This window comes from Physeter macrocephalus, chromosome 11 (genome assembly GCF_002837175.3).
Source record: "Physeter macrocephalus isolate SW-GA chromosome 11, ASM283717v5, whole genome shotgun sequence".
Lineage (NCBI taxonomy): Eukaryota > Metazoa > Chordata > Mammalia > Artiodactyla > Physeteridae > Physeter > Physeter macrocephalus.
Genome location: NC_041224.1, coordinates 137,429,187 through 137,448,198, shown reverse-complemented (window position 1 = coordinate 137,448,198; position 19,012 = coordinate 137,429,187). Strand labels below are relative to the sequence as shown.

At 38.1% G+C, this 19,012-nt stretch overlaps 1 protein-coding gene across 1 annotated transcript in view; it reads right to left on the bottom strand.

Annotated features, from left to right (window-relative positions):
• KTN1 (kinectin 1) overlaps positions 1–19,012 on the bottom strand; it is a 138,840-nt gene that overhangs the window by 62,182 nt on the left and 57,646 nt on the right. Inside the window, exons 6-7 of the mRNA XM_024133698.3 lie at positions 4,630–4,746; positions 1,984–2,124 (exon numbers count right to left, since the gene is read on the bottom strand). Coding sequence (XP_023989466.1) covers positions 1,984–2,124; positions 4,630–4,746 — 258 coding nt within the window. The remainder of the gene's footprint in view (positions 1–1,983; positions 2,125–4,629; positions 4,747–19,012) is intronic.

Sequence of the window (19,012 nt, the reverse complement as noted above, 5' to 3'; positions counted from 1 at the left end):
AAAAAAAAAAAAAAAAAAAAAAAGACAACACTAATCTTATATCCCCACATCCTCAATTTAGTATGTGAAATAATCTTAATAATTTTTAGTAAACCTATTCAATTAAGAGAAAATCAAGTCTACGTTTCTACTTTTCAGAGAACTTATCATATGTAATAATCTATATCCTGGCCTCTATGAGCAATCAAGTTGAAAAAAAGAATCATTTCAACACCCTAAACCTTCAATAAAACATGTTGTTACATGTATCCCACTCATTTTCAAATGAACAGTAAGTCAGAATTAAGAAGAAAAAAGATCACACAAGGCCAGGAAAATCAGTTCTTCAATAACCTGGTTAATGGGAAAGAATACTTCAAATGGCTGGGGCCTTGGAAGATGGAGGATTGAGCCAAATTAGAGCATCAAAGTAGTGGATGCAGTAAGAACCTGAGAAGAGATTCATTCACTTCTTTATTGCCATTACTGGTATTTCCACAGAAAAAACTGGAACTTCAACAGCAGTAATTTTTCAGCAGACTACCAATGTGATCAAAGTAATATTTTGCAAAGAAAAATCTGGTACTAATTACACATATCAGAAAGGAAATGAGAGACCTATTAAGGTGCTATAATTATGCTAGTATGAAATAATAAACTAGGGTCATATCTAAAAACTGAACGCAAGAGTAACTAGAAATAAAGTATCTTTAAGATTTCAGAACCAATTGTAGATTGGGCAAGGGAGAGAGAAGTCAAAGATTCAAGCATAAGGATAATAATGCCTCAAAACATTAGAAAATAAAAACAACCTGACCAAAAGCAAGAGTTTGATTTTAGACATACGTTAATTTTGAGGTGACGACAAACACTTTCAAATTGAAGCATCAGCCAGCAATGTAAACAATTTCAAAAAGAAATCACTGGTCCACAAAGTTCAATTAGAAGGAGTGTTAGAAGCCCACCTGACAAGCAGACTGACACCATGTTCTTCAAAACAACAACAAAAATCACTGGTCCAGACCTAACCGAAATCATGAAAATGGATAACACTGTAAAAATAGGCAGTATGCACTGAACCTTCTAAAATGTTGAAAGAAAACAGGTGAAAATAAGGACCAGAGAGGAGGTCACTTAGGCCAAAACCATTATCACTTTTCCTCTCTTCTCCACTCCATCATCAAGCCCTATCTACTATCTCTTTTTTATCAAACTCATCCCCTCATTATCAGTGTCTGACTTAAGGTTCTTATTCTCTGACTTGGATTCCTGCAAAAGCCTTTCAACTATCCCTGTTCCACTCTCCACACTGCTGCCACTCTCCATACTATACCAGAGTAATAATTTAAAATACTAACATAATCACACTGTTGGGTTGCTTAAACTCCTTCACTTGGCTCCCCAGTCTTCCGGGATATAAGGCCCTTTAAGACAAGACCTCTATCTATTTCTCTAGGTCTCTTCATTCCAGTCCTGATTCCCAAATACCACAACTCTTACTGTATTTCTCACAAACCATTATCACTAGATGACCTACACTGAAAACACCTGGAGTGTACTCATTAAAAAGCACGATCCTGGGCCCCAAAAGAGACCTACCGAACCATCATCTCGTGGGATGGGAAGGAATTACACCAAGTAATAAGTCTCATACCCAGCGCCCATTTGTTCACTCGCTTTCCTGACAATGCCTAATTGTCTCAAAAGATTCAACACGGTCTGCTTCTCATTTCTAAAGTCTTCTTCCCACCTTCTCTTCCCCACCTCTTCTCTTCCTTCTCTTCCCCACCTCTCATCTGCACTGTTCCAAAGCACCTGATGTTTACCTCTACTGTAACAGCGTATTTACTTGTCAGCTTCCAGCCTCTCCAAAAGTTGCTTACTTAAGGATAGGGAGCCAGTTTAATTAGCCATTTGTACCAAAGCCCAACCCAGGGCACTTAAAAGTTTGCTAATTAAATGAATACAAATATTTAATTTTGTATTAAAAGAATGAAAATATACCTTCATCTGCATCTGTTGAGTCTCTTGGTAACTGACATGCATTTTGTTTTGAAACACATTATGTTCCTTTTCTAATGCTCCAATCCGATCTTTCATCCTTGCTATAACAACATTGCTTCTTTCTTTCTCTGCCATCATTTCCTAGAAGAGTAAATCCGAAAAAAAATATGAAAAACTTTTTATTTAAATAAATAAGAACAAGACTTTACTAAGAAGAAAACAACATCAGCAAAAATGACATCAGTAAAACAATCATGAATTCTTTTTTTTTTAATAAATTTATTTATTTATTTTTGGCTGTGTTGAGTCTTCATTGCTGCGCATGGGCTTCCTCTAGTTGCAGCGAGTGGGGGCTACTCTTCGTTGCAGTGCGCGGGCTTCTCACTGCCGTGGCGTCTCTTGTCGCGGAGCACAGGCTCTAGGCACACAGGCTTCAGTAGTTGTGGCACACAGGCTCAGTAGTTGTGGCTCATGGGCTCTAGAGTGCAGGCTCAGTAGTTGTGGTGGAGGCTTAGTTCCTCCACGGCATGTGGGATCTTCCCAGACCAGGGCTTGAACCCATGTCCCCTGCATTGGTGGATTCTTTTTTTTTTTTCGGTACGCGGGCCTCTCACTGCTGTGGCCTCTCCTGCTGTGGAGCACAGGCTCCAGACGCGCAGGCTCAGCGGCCATGGCTCACGGGCCCAGCCGCTCCGCGGCACGTGGGATCCTCCCGGACCGGGGCACGAACCCGTGTCCCCTGCATCGGCAGGCGGACTCTCAACCACTGCGCCACCAGGGAAGCCCCAGGCAGGTGGATTCTTAACCACTGTTCCACCAGGGAAGCCCAATCTTGAATTGTGAAATAAGTACTTGCTTAAAAAGCAAGGTCAAAGGTTTAAAAAAAAAAAAAAATTTGTCTTCTGCATCTTACCTGCTCTTTACACTAATTCCCTTCATAAACACTTAGCTGCTCTGTTTACTCATATTTCAAATGCACTTTCTGGTTTAAGAGTTAAAGACTTGAACATGGAATAAAATCCTACATTCTAACTTGATTATAAGAAAGAACATTTTTAAAGCAAAACAAGGTAATTCTTCATTATTTCCAGGTACCAGCTCTCTTTTAGGGTACAGAATAGGCCCCCAGGAAAAAAAGAGCTGAGAAAAAATGTCTCCATCCTAAGGTAAGAGATAAGGATAAGATATATTTATAGCAAAATAGGGAAAGTAAAACTCAGAAAGTTTTATTATCTTCCCAAGTCAAACATTAAAAGGGTAATTTCATTTTGAGTTGCAAGTATTGTGAACTCCTAGGATAAATATTAACTATTAAAGTGCAAGAAAGCCAAGCAACTTTAAAGTTATCTGCAGGTATGATCAGTCCATTTTCCCTGCTCTAAGAAACTGTTTGACAAACTTTAAGATTTTCATTTAACTAACAGTTTGCCCGTAAGAGTTCATTTACATTTGCAAATTGTTTTACTGATGTACATAATACATTTAGGAAAAAAGTATACACATCTTAAGTATACAGCTCAATGAGTTACACTTAAGTAAATAGTTTCTTTTTTTAATTTTTAAAATAAGCAGAAAAACTATAGCTACAGAAAACTACAGTAAAGTTTCTATTCTTAAGGAAACACTTATTTTAGCAACAACTTTGATTAATCTTAGTCAAACGCAGCCAAAAATAAAATAAATTTATTAAAAAAAATCAATCTGACCAAGTTTTCCACTGACTTTTTTTTATTTACATCAAATTCACAGAAAAGATTTTATATTCAAATGAGGCCGTTCTCATAATGTCATCAAGTAGCTACATGAACACAGTGAAATAAACCTCATTTAGTCTACTGTATTTAACACCTAAAAGGAGAAACAAGCACTTCGGGAAAAATGAGACCACATTTACTACAGAATTTCAATTATGTTCTCAGTCTACATGATTTTTTTAAATATAACTGACATAGAATATTATATTAGTTTCAAGTATACAGTATGATTCAATACTCGCATTTATTGCTAAATCATCACCACACAGTTACAAACTTTTTTTCTCGTTATGAGAACTTAAGGTTTACTCTCGTAGCAACTTTCAAATATACAACACAGTATTAATAACTATATTCACCATGCTGTACGTTACATCCCCTGGACCTATTTATTTTATAACTGGAAGTTTGTACTTTTACATTTGTTTAAAGGCTTTTTTTTTTTAAACCTCTCAAAGTAAAAGGGATTTAAAGAACTTCACTGATTAAAAATTATATCACAAAAACCTTCATGAATAAACCACCTATGTAAGAGTTTCACATTTGTCCCATAAATTGCATTTAAACAAGATCACACCAAGTTTTGTGCTTCTATAAAATAATTCTAGGTCAGAACCAGTTGAAACATGCTCCCAATGTCCACAGGCTTCCCTTATTCAGAAATTAGTATACCTATAAGTACTGCTATTTTAAATTCACAATTCAACTGTAGGCTATAATAACATGAAAGAGTGAGACCCCATCACCACCACCACCTAAATTCTAAAAGAAAATTACTTTCACGTGGTATAAATCTACTGCACAAATAAATCAGGAATTATGGACAATTTCTAAAATCCTTCATTGTGTCTGATTTAGAAAGTATAACCCTTAAATACAAGAATGTCTTCACCTGGGTTAACTGCTTACACCGATCCTTCATAGCAGCAGCATCTTCCTTCAGAGCAGTAAGTAACTTGTCTTTTTCTTGAAGCTGATGTACAAGTGCAGTCAACTCTCCTTTATTTGACTACAATTGAGAAATCAATACAAAATTAGTTAATAGTAAACATCGGTTAATGAAAATTATGAAAATGAACTATCTGATATGAAGTGTTCTTAGGCCAATGCAGAGTTCAGTATTACATATAAAGTAGAATAACTGCCAAACACTGCTCAGTGAAATATCATTCAGGAAAATCACTGTATCATTACATATTCTGATGCATAAAATAGGACACATATTAATCAAGAAACAGATTTTTACAAAGAATTATGACTTCCATTTTTAAACACAAAATCAAGATAGTAATCTCTCCCTTCTCCTCCTAAAAGATGAAAAGAGGGGTACGAAATGACATGCAAACTGAACCAAAATAAAACAAACATCTGTAACATCAAAGCATAATATCAGGAAAGACTTCCGAAAGCAGTGGAGATCAAACAGATGCTCAACAACCTTGTCAAAATATACCCAAGACTACAGAGGTGCCATGGGTACATAGTTCTCTGAAGTTAACAGGAATATACTGAAAGGTAAAACCAAAAATCCCCCATTTGACATCAGGAACAAGCACAAATATAGAAGGTATGAATTTTCTTGGTAGGAGGTCTTAAGAAGCAGAAGTAGGAAAGAAGAAGAAATCATACAGGTAAACTTTATTCAAAGAGAGCAGCTAATCAGTGAGGCAGAGTTAAGAGAGATCCTCTACAGTGAGACCCTCTGTAGTGAACTCTTATACGAGAAAAAGGAAAGGCTAAAAGAACTCATTTTCACACATAGCCGAAGGAGAACAGCTGGCCGTAGCCATTCATTATCAATCTCTAGCCACAGAGATGATCCAAGAGAAACACCCCTCACTGGAAGAGGAGTATTAATGAAAAAGAAATAAAACAAGCTCTATGTAAGATATGAGAAAAAAGGAAGGAAAGCAGTAAGAAAAACCAAATGCCAAGTGGAGAAAAATCACCATAAAAAGATTGTCAAGAACGGACAAAAACTGTGATTAAAAAAAATATATCACTATGACTTTCGAAAGTGTAACATAGCAACGATTTCTAGAAAAACAAGAGCAAAGAACAGAGCTCACAAGAAATAATTCAGAGGAAAGATAAGATCACAGAAAGAGATGAAATATGAGCTGGCAAAACCCTAAGTAGAAGTAAAAGTAACACCATCTCAGAAATACAATCCAATTAGAAGTAGCAAACAGAAAAAGACATGTTGCTGAAAACACAGGAGAAGACATAGAGTTCAGGGTGGAGAGAAATAAATAAAAATAAGAGGAAATAAACCAAAGCTTTATTTTTTTTTAGGACAAAAATATGAAAGATAAAGACAATAGGCAAGGAAGATCCAACTTATGCTTAATTGATACCCATTATTTCAATTCTTTTAAGGGACACTGAATCTCATGATTGCAAAGACATGCTTTGCCCAAGGGAATACTGATAGAAGAGTCAATTCAAAGCCACATTATAGCAAAATTCCCATGACTTCAAAGAAGCTGAATCCCTTGATGTTTGTACAGTAGGGTGGACACTGGCAAGTCCAATAAATAATAAAAACTTGGTTGATTACCCAAAGGATGTTTTCATTGTGAGAGTGTATTCTGACAAAAATACATGAAAAGAATGCAAATTCAGGGGACTTCCCTGGTGGCCCAGTGGTTAAGACTCCGGGCTCCCAATGCAGGGGGCACGGGTTTGATCCCTGGTTGGGGAACTAAGATCCCACATGCCACGTAGCAGAGCCTTTAAAAAGAAAAAAAAAAAAAATGCAAAACTCAGGCTGGTCTCAGACTTCTATCCAGCGATAGGAATGTAGAGAATGGTAAAGCAAGCATGACAAATTCTCAAGGAAAGAAAGTGCAACCCAGAAAAATTATACCCCACCAAATTATCATTCAAGTACAAAGACAATAAAGCAGCATTTTCACTTGCCAGAATTTGGGAAATACAGGTTCCATAAGCCCTTCTTGAAAAAATTCCAGAAAAAAAAAAAATTTCAGCCAACCAAGAGATGAATACAGAAGCTTATGACAAAAGAACTGGTATCAAGATGTGAACCCAGCATTAAACTACAGAATTAAGACTGAAACAAACATAAAAATTATAGTCACAAAACAAACATTAAATATTGTAAGTATCTGATAAACAAATGCTATAATTAACAAAAGTAGAAAGGGAAGGAAGAGAGAAGGTAGGAAAAATTTTAAATAGACTTCCTTCTGTTATACAACATGGGGCCAAAATAGTAACTTAGAGTTGGAAAAAAACCACATAATTGAGGCAAGTACATTTAAAGGCCAACAAGAAGAAATTAATAATCAACTAAAACTATCAAATACATTTTTTTTGCCTTTTCTATTTTTTATTAATTGGGTATAGTTGATTTACACTGTTGTATTAGTTTCTGCTGTACACTGAAGTGAATCAACTATATGTATACATATATCCCCTCCCTCTTGGACCTCCCTCCCAGCTCCCACCATGCCACCCCTCTAGGTCACCACAGAGCACCGAGCTGAGCTCCCTGTGCTATACAGCAGGTTCCCACTAGCTACCTATTTTACACATGGTAGAGTACCTATGTCAATCCTGATCTCCCAATTCAACCCACCCACACCTTCCCTCACTGTGTCCACACATCCATTTTCTACATGTGCATCTCTATTCCTGCCCTGCAAACTGGTTCATCTGTACCATTTTTCTAGATTCCACATATATGTGTTAATACACAATTCAAATATATTTTAAATGTTTTCTTACTAGTAATCACATTGAGTTAACATTTTTGAGCAATTATTTTATGCTAGGAACTCTAAGGTAATACCTTATTATCATTCCCATTTTAGAGATGGGGAAACTGAGACACTGAAGTTAAGTAACTTATCTAAAGCCACAAAGCTCCAAGTGGCAGAGTCCAGATTTGAATCCAGGAAATCTGACCCTAGAGCCCAGGATCTTAACCTACACTCTAAATATAAAACAGAAGTATCTTATAGCTTAAACACAAAGGCATGTTTACATACACATAGAACATAACATCTCCTCTCCGACTCTGCAAAAGCCCTCTAGCTTTTACTCTGTCTTCCCCTTCCCATCTAAGCTTATTCAAAGTGGATACTGTCACCTTTCCTATTCATTCATCACTTATTTATAGTCTAGTACTCCAATGAAACTGCTTTCACTAAGGATATCAAATCCATTTTTTCAATCCTTATTCTCCTTGATTGCTCTAAAGCATGTCAATGCTGATTTTTCCTGCCACCCCTGAACTCTCTACCCTCCCTAAGCATCTGTGATTCCACTGTCTCCTGCTGTTTCTCCTCTCGATATAGTCTGTGGTGGCTTTCCCTGACCTTTAAATGTTGGTGCTTCTCAAGGTTCATTCCTGAACTTTCTTACCACTCTCCACATCCTCTCTGGACTAACATATATCCACTATATGTACTGGTGATAGTTGATTACTTTCCGAAATTACTCCCACTGCAATATATTTTCAACTCCAGAGAACTATATATTCAACTGTGAAATAATTATATCCACTTAAATGCTCCAAAGGATGCCTAAAACTTTCTAAATATTTTCATAATCCTCTACTCTCTCTTCCTTTGCAAAGCGCTCATGAATACCATTGTCACCACAATCTATCCAGTTACTCCAGAGCAAAAACAAGCATTTATTCTAGACTCTTCCTTAGCCACCATATCTAATTAATTGGTCAGCAAGTCCTCTAACTCCTCTATCTCTATCCTACATCTATGCTTGTATTCCTGCATTTATCTTCCCCCTTTCTCTGAAGTGGTCTTTATTAGGTGTGGGGATTCATCTACAACCTGGACCTTGAAATCTATTAAAAGGTCTGACCAAGAATCAATTTCCATGACAGGAAAAGGGAGAAATTAAACTTACCTAGTCCTTCCCTGATAAGAGTAGATCTACAAGGGCACTGAGTCCCTGAAGATAAGAATAGAACCACGCCATAAGAAACACAGAACAAGATTTTAATCGAAAGCCAAAGGTTCCAAGGAAAAGGGAAAAATGTAAAGTTTCAAAATATTTACTCTATTTCAAAACGTTAACTTTAACAGTTCCCAACTTCCTCCTTGGCCTGCCTAATATAGCTATCAAGGGGAGTCTGATTTACCACCCAACCTCTAGAGTTCAAAGCTGTCTCAAGCAATAAAATGAGTACTCTTGCATCCATAAACCACCACCAACATCCTTAGTCAGAAGAGAAACACCTGAAGCAATTAATTTTAAAAAGCAGTAATTTCAAACAGGTAGTAACTAAGTTCAGCTGGAGGCTTTTCCCTGCAAGAAGATTTTCCCAATCCTCACAAATAACCAGGAACCCTTTTAAGATATACACTTACCCAATTAAAGTAAATCAAAAGATAAATTCTTCAATCAAGAACTTCAAGAACGTTCCTTGCTAATCTAACTTTGTATCCAAAGTCACAGTTATCGCAATTACTCTGATGATCCTCAAACACACTGTTTACTCTGAGCCACTACTGGTACCACATGGAGACTGTCCAACAAGCATACTACATACATTGTAAAATGCCACAGATTTGTAAAACACGTTGTCAACAGATACTTGGAAGTATGGACAGACATATGCCATGATAAATGCTATATGACAAAAAAAATTCAGATGGTTATGAGAAAGAGAGAAGAGAATAATTTAGACTAGGAATTCAGATTAGCCTTATATGAGGATATTTAAATGGAAACCTGATGGAGGAAATAACCAAGGTAACAAGTTAGAGGATAGGGGCTTGGGGGTTTTAGGACAGTCCAGACAGAAGAGAATATTTGATTTGCTTTAATGAGGGGATGAGGAAAATGCCATGAAATCAGGATATAGAGAGAGACAGACATAGGCCTTAAAAGGAATCTGGATTTTGTTTTAAGTGCAAAGAGAAGGGCACCAAAGGGTTTTTAAAGCAGTTAGTAACATAACCTGATTTACCTCTTAAAGGCTGCCTTGCAGTTGTGTAGAAAAAATAGACTAGAAGGCTACGAGGAAATGCAGAAACATCAACTAGGAGGATACTGAAGGTAATCAAATGAGAAGTGATGGTTTGGACTAGGATGGTCTTTAAGAATAAATGGGAGAGGATTCAAGATGGTGGAGCAGTAGAAGGATGTGGAGTTCATCTCTCTCCATGGATGCATCAGGAATACATCTATAGATGCAACAGTTCTCACAGAACACCGGCTGAAGACTAGCAGAAGACCCTGGACACTATATATATATATATATATATATATATATAAAATATATCTGACTGAATCACTGTGCTGTATACCTGAAACTAACACAATGTTGTAAATCAACTATAGTTCAATTTTAAAAAATGGTTTAAAGACCTAAATGTAAGACATGACACCATAAAACTCCTAGAAGAAAATATAGGCAAAACATTCTTTAACATAAATTGTAGTAATATTTTCTTAGATCAGTCTCCCAAGGTTAAAGAAACAAAAGCAAAAATATAAAATGGGATCTAATCAAACTTATAAGCTTTTGCACAGCAAAGGAAACCATCAATAAAATGAAAAGACAACCTACACAATGGGAGAAAATATTGGCAAATGATGCAATAGACAAGAGCTTGATATCCAAAATATACAAACAGCTCATACAACTTAATATTGAACAAACAACCCAATCAAAAAATGGGCAGAAGACCTAAATAGATATTTCTCCAAAGAAGACATACCGACAGCCAACAGGCACATGAAAACATGCTCAACATTGCAAATTATTAGAGAAATGCAAATCATACCACAATGAAGTATCATCTCACACCAGTCATAATGGCTATCATCAAAAAGTTTACAAATAATACATGCTGGAGAGGGTATGGAGAAATGGGAACCCTCATACACAGTTGGTAGGAATGTAAACTGGTGCATCCACTATGAAAAACAGTATGGAGATTCCTTTAAAAACTAAAAATAGAGTTACCATAAGATCCAGCAATCCTACTCCTGGGTATGTATCTGGAAAAAATGAAAACCCAAATTTGAAAAGATAAATGCACACCAATATTCATAGCAGTACTATTTATAGTACCCAAGACATGGAAACAACCCAAGTACCCATCAACCAATGATTGGCTGCAGAAGATATGATATAGAGATGGTGAGGAGAGTGGTTGGGGGCTGCAGTCATTTTGTTGCTACCTCAAACTGCTGGAGTCCGAAAGATCAGCTGTTGATTAATTTTTCTATTGTCAAAAGTCATACCAGAATCCTGCTAGGCTCAAAGGGCAAAAGGATTGAAGGTGATGGTTTACCTGCCCTGAGACAATCCATGGCACAGGGATAGAAGATGGCGAAGAAGTAGGAGGACGTGGAGTTCATCTCTCTCCACGGATGCATCAGGAATACATCTATAGATGCAACAGTTCTCACAGAACACCGGCTGAAGACTAGCAGAAGACCCTGGACACCAGACAGGACTATAAAGATCCCTGCATAACTGGGTAGGAGGGCAAATAGAAGGGAGAAGGAGGAGGAGAGGAAGCCAGACGCGACCTGCACCCCAGGATGGGGAGTTGAAGCAGAGAAGAGAGTCCCAAATTCGGGGAAACCTCCTCTCCAACAGAGAAATCGACTGGGACAGAAGAAAAGCATTTGAGGCTGTTGGAAGAGGGTGAAGCGGCCAATAGGTGGCAGATGGGACACAGTGAGAAATACACAGACAGTCCGTACCGCGGCCCTACATGCCCTGGACTGGGACATGTGTTCACAGGTGTGCAGTGGGGCTGGGAGCTGGAGCACAGGGGGCTGGAGAACAGGCCCGGAGCGAGAAATGCTGTTGGCTGTGGGGACACAGACTGAGGGGACGGGAGGGAGGAAATCCGCAGCAGGGAATACCTACAGAGGAAGACCGGACTGCCGTGGAAGCAGGGCGCTACTGCTGAGTTACACACAGGGGGACAAGCCACTCTTGCAGCCTCTCTCTCCCCTCACACCAGTGCCTGTTGACGACAATAAAAGAAGCCCTCTCAGGGATGGCCCTTGCGCGCCTGTTGCTGGGCGCCAGAAAAAGCCCGGCCAGGGCTGGCCCTGACGCACCGTACACTGGGTGCCAGAAAAGGCCCTCACTAGGGCCGTATCTCTTGTGCCTGTGGCTGACGGCTCCCCTGCGCATTTGGCACCACCAGGGCTCCCGCGATCCAAGCAGTCATACCACCTCTGCGCTCTGTCCTCACTGGAGCAGACCCAAGATCTCCAAGGCAGCCTCAGGACCAGACTCTGTGGGTGGACCACACGCAGAGGTGGGGATAAAACCAAAGCTGAACCCCAGGGATGGGGCAACTAAGGAAGAAGACCGAAAACCTTTCCATCCGCTGTACAAGCTGCATATTAAATCCCCGCGATCAGCTAGGTAGACCCTGCGTCTATGGAATATCTGAGTAGACAATGAGTGTTCCCACAAATGAAAATGGTCTAGCTCTGGCAGCTGTGGATGTTGGGGACAAGCACACGCAAGAACTGGGTCAGATCAGAGTCTGAGTGGTCTTCACAGGGCCCACAACAGGTCCAGAGACCAGCCCAGAGGCAGAGGAGAGCTTCTTGGGGAGGCGGAGGTGGGCTATGGCTCACAGAGTGCGCAGACACTTTCAGCTGAGACCCCAGGGAAACATAATTATTACTATTAATTTTATTATGTTTTGATTCATTCTGTTGTTGGTTCTGGCTTTTTTGTTGTTGGGTTTCTTTTCTTTCTTTTTTTTTTTGTTGTTGTTTTAGGTTTTTTTTCTTTATTTAGTCTTTTGAGATCTTCATGTTCTATAACATTTTTTATTTTTATTTTACTTTTTTATAAACTTCTATTTTTACTTTGCTTTTCTGTTGTTCTGTGCTTTTTTCCTGTATATTTTTCTTCTTCTTTTTCTTTAATACTTTTTAAATTTCCATTTCTACTTTACTTTTCTGTTATCCTGTGTTTTTTCCCTTTCTACTTTATTATTTTTTAAAATTCATTTTTATCAGTTTGTTCTGTTTCCTTACTTTATTCTTCAGTTGGCACACTGCTTTGGTTTTGTTATTAGGTTTTCTGTTTTTGTTAGTTTTGATTCTCATTGTCTGATTTCGTTTTTGAGTTCTTCTGTTTGTCTGGTTGTTCCCTTGTTTTTTGTTTCATATGGTTCTGTTTTGTTTCTTCTGCATGTATGTTTCCTTGTTTCTGTTTTTGATTTTACTTTTTACCATTTTTCTAGGGTTTTATTAGTCTTTCCTTTTTTGTTTTTTTTTTTAAATCCCCTTTATTGAGGGATGAGCAACTTGCGGGGTCTTGGTTCCTGGATTGGAAGTCGGGCCTGAGGCTCTGGGGTAGGAGCATGGAGTCCAGGATACTGGACCACTAGAGAATTCCTGGCCCCAGGGAAGATTAATCACTGAGAGCTCTCAGAGAGGCCTCTATCTGAAACCAAGACCCGGCTCCACCCAACTGCCAGCAGCTCCCAGTGATGGATGCCTCTCACCAAACAAGACAGGAACATAAACCCACCCATCAGCACACAGACTACCTAAAGCCATACTAAGCTCAAAGACACCACAAAACATACCACCTGACTCAGCTCCACCTACAAGATCGCAGGCACAAGTCCCTCCCATCAGGAAGCCTACACAAGCCACTGGACCAACCTCACCACTGGGGCAGAGAACAGAAGCAAGAGGAACTACGACCATGCAGCCTAGGGAAAGGAGACCTCAAATACTGTAAACCAGACAAAAGGAGAAGACACAGAAATATCTTGCAGGCAAAAGAGCAAGATAAAACCCACAAGAACAAATAAATGAAGAGGAAATAGGTAAACCAACTGAAAAAGAATTCAGAGTAATAACAGTAAAGATGATGCAAAATCTTAGAAACAGAAAAGAGAAAATACAAGAAACGTTTAATAACGAACTAGAAGAACTAAAGAGCAAACAAACAGTAATAAACAACACAATAACTGAAATTAAAAATATTCTAGAAGGAATCAATAGCAGAATAACTGAGGCACAAGATCGGATAAGTGAGCCGGAAGATAGAATGGTGGAAATAACTGCAGAACAGAATAAAGAAAAAAGAATGAAAGGAATGGAGGACGGTCTCAGAGACCTCTGGGACAACATTAAGAGCAGCAATGTTCGAACTGTAGGTGTCCCAGAAAAAGAAGAAAAAAAGAAAGGGTCTGAGAAAATATTTCAAGAGATTATAGTCGAAAACTTCCCCAACACAGAAAAGGAAATAGTAAATCAAGTCCAGGAAGCAGAGAGAGTCCCATACAGGAGAAACCCAAGGAGAAACATGCTGAGACACATATTAATCAAACGAACAAAATTTAAACACGAAGAAAAAATATTAAAAGCAGCAAGGGAAAAGCAACAAATAACACACAAGGGAATCCCCAATAAGGTTAACAGCTGATCTTGCAGCTTCTGCAGGCCAGAAGGGAGTGGCAAAATATATTTAGTGATGAAAGGGAAAAACCTACAACCAAGATTACTCAACTCAGCAAGGGTCTCATTCAGATTCAATGGAGAAATCAAAAGCTTTACAGACAAGCAAAAGTTAAGAGAATTCAGCACCACCAAACCAGCTTTACAACAAATGCTAAAGGAACTTCTCTAGGCAGGAAATACAAGAGAAGGAAAAGACCTACAATAACAAACCCAAACAATTAAGAAAATGGTAATAGGAACATACATATCAATAATTACCTTAAATGTAATGGATTAAATGCCCCAACCGAAAGACACAGACTGGGGACTTCCCTGGGGGCACAGTGGTTAAGAGTCCATCTGCCAAATGCAGGGGACATGGGTTTGATCCCTGGTCCAGGAAGATCCCACATGCCGTGGAGCAACTAACCCCAGGCGCCACAACTACTGAGCCTGTGCTCTAGAGCCCACACTCCACAACAAGAGCAGCCACCGCAATGAGAAGCCCACAGATTGCAATGAAGAGTAGCCCCCACTCAATGCAACTAGAGAAAGCCATGCGCAGCAATGAAGACCCAACACAGCCATAAATAAATAAGCAAGCAAGCAAACAAGAAATCATTAAAAAAAAAAAAAAAAAAGAAAGACTGGCTGAATGGATACAAAAACAAGACCCATATATATGCTGTCTACAAGAGACCCCTTCAGACCTAGGGACATACACACTGAAAGTGAGGGAATGTAAGAAGATATTCCATGAAAATGGAAATCAAAAGAAAACTGGAGAAGCAATACTCACATAAGACAAATCAGACTTCTGACTTTAAAATAAAGACTATTATAAGAGACAAGGAAAGACACTACATAATGATCAAGGAATCAATCCAAGAAGAAGATATAACAATTAGAAATATCTATACACCCAACACAGGAGCACCTCAGTACATAAAGCAAATGCTAACAGCCATAAAAGGAGAAATCAACAGTAACACAATAATAGTAGGGGACTTTAACACCCCACTTACACCAATGGACAGATCATCCAAACAGAAAATAAAGAAGGAAACACAAGCTTTAAATGACACATTACACCAGATGGACTTCATAATTTGATATTTATAGGACATTTCATCCAAAAACAACAAAATACACTTTCTTCTCAAGTGCACAAACAACATTTTCCAGGATAAATCACATTTTGGGTCACAAAACAAGCCTTGGTAAATTTAAGAAAACTGAAATCGTATCAAGCATCTTTTCTGACCACAACACTATGAGACTAGATATCAATTACAGGGAAAAAAACTGTAAAAAATACAAACACATGGAGGCTAAACTATACACTACTAAACAACCAACAGATTACTGAAGAAATCAAAGAGGAAATCAAAAAATACCTATAGACAAATGACAGTGAAAACACGAAGATCCAAAACCTATGGGATGCAGCAGAAGCAGTTCTAAGAAGGAAGTTTATAGCAATACAAGCCTACCTCAAGAAACAAGAAACATCTCAAATAAACAACCTAACCTTACACCTAAAGCAATGAGAGAAAGAAGAACAAAAAAACCCCAAAGTTAGCAGAAGGAAAGAAATCATAAAGATCAGATCAGAAATTAATGAAAAAGAAATGAAGGAAACGACAGCAAAGATCAATAAAACTAAAAGCTGGCTCTTTGAGAAAATAAACAAAATTGATAAACCATTAGCCAGACTCATAAGGAAAAAAAGGGAGAAGACACAAACCAATAGAATTAGAAATGAAAAAGGAGAAAAAAACAACTGACACTGCAGAAATACAGAAGATCATGAGAGACTAACTATAAGCAACAATATGCCAATAAAATGGACAATCTGGAAGAAATGGACAAATTCTTAGAAAAGTACAACATTCCAAGACTGAACCAGGAAGAAACAGAAAATATGAGCACACCAGTCACAAGTAATTAAATTGAACCTGTGATTAAAAATCTTCCAACAAACAAAAGCCCAGGGCCAGATGGCTTCACAGGCGAATTCTATCAAACATGTAGAGAAGAAAGCTAACACCTATCCTTCTCAAACTCTTCCAAAATATAGCAGAGGGAGGAACACTCCCGAATTCATTCTACAAGGCCACCATCACCCTAATACCAAAAGAAGAAAAAAAGTCACAAAAAAAGAAAATTAGAGGTCAATATCTCTGATGATCATAGATGCAAAAATCCACAACAAAATACTAGCAAACAGAATCCAACAGCACATTAAAAGGATCATACACCATGATCAAGTGGGGTTTATCCCAGGAATGCAAGAATTCTTCAATATATGCAATTCAATCAATGTGATACACCATATTAACAAAGTGAAGGATAAAAACCATATGATAATCTCAATAGATGCAGAATAAGCTTATGACAAAATTCAACACCCACTTAAGATAAAAACTCTCCATAAAGTGAGCGTAGAGAGAACCTACCTCAACATAATAAAAGCCATATATGACTAACCCACAGCCAACATCATTCTCAATGGTGAAAAACTGAGAGCATTTCCTCTGAGATCAGGAACCAGGCAAGTGTGCCCACTCTCACCACTATTATTCAACATAGTTTTGGAAGTTTTAGCCACAGCAATCAGAGAAGAAAAAGAAATGAAAGGAATCCAAACTGGAAAAGAAGAAGTAAAGCTGTCACTGTTTGCAGATGATATGATACTATATATAGATAATCCTAAAGATGCCACCAGAAAACTACTAGAGCTAATCAATGAATCTGGTAAAGTAGCAGGATACAAAACTGATGCCAGAAATCTCTTGCATTCCTATACACCAACAACAAAAAATCAGAAAGAGAAATTAAGGGAACACTCCCATTTACCACTGCAACAAAAACAATAAATACCTAGGAATAAACCTACCTAAGGAGGCAAAAGACCTGTATGCAGAAAACTATAAGAAACTGACGGGGGCGGGGGGGAAGACACTGATGAAAGAAATCAAAGATGATACAAACAGATGGAGAGATAGACCATGTTCTTAGACTGGAAGAATCAACATGGTGAAAACGACTATAATACCCAAAGCAATCTACAGATTCAATGGAATCCTTATCAAATTACCAATGGCATCTTTCACAGAACTAGAACAAAAAATTTTACAATTCATGTGGAAACACAAAAGACCCAGAATAGCCAAAGTAATCTTGAGAAGGAAAAACAGAGCTGGAGGAATCAGGCTCCCTGACTTCAGACTATATTACAAACCTACAGTAATCAAGACAGTATGGTATTGGCACAAAAGCAGAAATATAGATTAATGGAACAGGATAGAAAGCCCAGAGATAAACCCACACACATATGATCACCTTATCTTTAACAAAGGAGGCAAGAATATACAATGGAGAAAATCCAGACTCTTCAATAAGTGGTGCTGGGAAAACTGGATAGCTACAAGTAAAAGAATGAAATTAGAACACTTCCTAACACCATACACAAAAATAAACTCAAAATGGATTAAAGACCTAAATGTAAGGCTAGACACTATAAAACTCTTAGAGGAAAACACAGAACACTCTATGACATAAACCACAGCAACATCCTTTTGGACCCACCTCCTAGAGAAATGGAAATAAAAATAAACAAATGGGACCTAATGAAACTTAAAAGCTTTTACACAGCAAAGGAAACCATAAACAAGATAAAAAGATCACTCTCAGAATGGGAGAAAAGATTTGTAAATGAAGCAACTGACAAAGGATTAATCTCCAAAATATACAAGCAGCTCATGCAGCTCAATAAGAAACAATAAATGCTGGAGAGGGTGTGGAGAAAAGGGAACACTCTTGCACTGTTGGTGGGAATGTAAACTGATACAGCCACTATGGAGAACAGCATGGAGGTTCCTTAAAAAACTAAAAATAGAACTACCATATGACCCAGCAACCCCACTACTGGGCATATACCCTGAGAAAACCATAATTCAAAAAAAGTCACGTATCACAATGTTCACTGCAGCACTATTCGCAACAGCCAGGACATGGAAGCAACCTAAGTGTCCATCGACAGATGAATGGATAAAGATGTGGCACATACATACAATGGAATATTACTCAGCCTTAAAAAGAAATGAAACTGAGTTATTTGTAGAGATGGATGGACTTAGAGTCTGTCATACAGAGTAAAATAAGTTAGAAAGAGAAAAACAAATACTGTATGCTAACACATATATATGGAATCTAAAAAAAAAAAAAAAAAATGGTTCTGATGAACCTAGAGGCAGGACAGGAATAAAGATGTAGATGTAGAGAATGGACTTGAGGACATGGGTAGGTGGAAGGGTAAGCCAGGACGAAGTAAGAGAGTAGCATGGACATATATACACTACCAAATGTAAAATAGATAGCTAGTGGGAAGCAGCTGCATCGCACGGGGAGATCAGCTCGGTGCTTTGTAACCACCTACCAAATGTAAAATAGATAGCTAGTGGGAAGCAGCTGCATCGCACGGGGAGATCAGCTCGGTGCTTTGTGACCACCTAGAGGGGTGGGAGGGAGGTTCAAGAGGGAGGGGATATGGGGATATATGTATACATATAGCTGATTCACTTTGTTGTACAGCAGAAACTAACACATCATAAAGCAATTATACTCCAATAAAGATGGGGAAAAAAAGAATAAATGGAAGCCACTAAAGTTTTAAGGCAGAAAAGTGTGTTAGGAGTGTGTGTGTATGTGTGTTTAAAATAAGAATGGTCACGTCCACAATCTAATATTAAACACCGGATACCATGTCATCTTATCTCACACAAAATAACACTTAAAAACTTGTCACATTTCCCAATATGAGACAGTTAGTACAC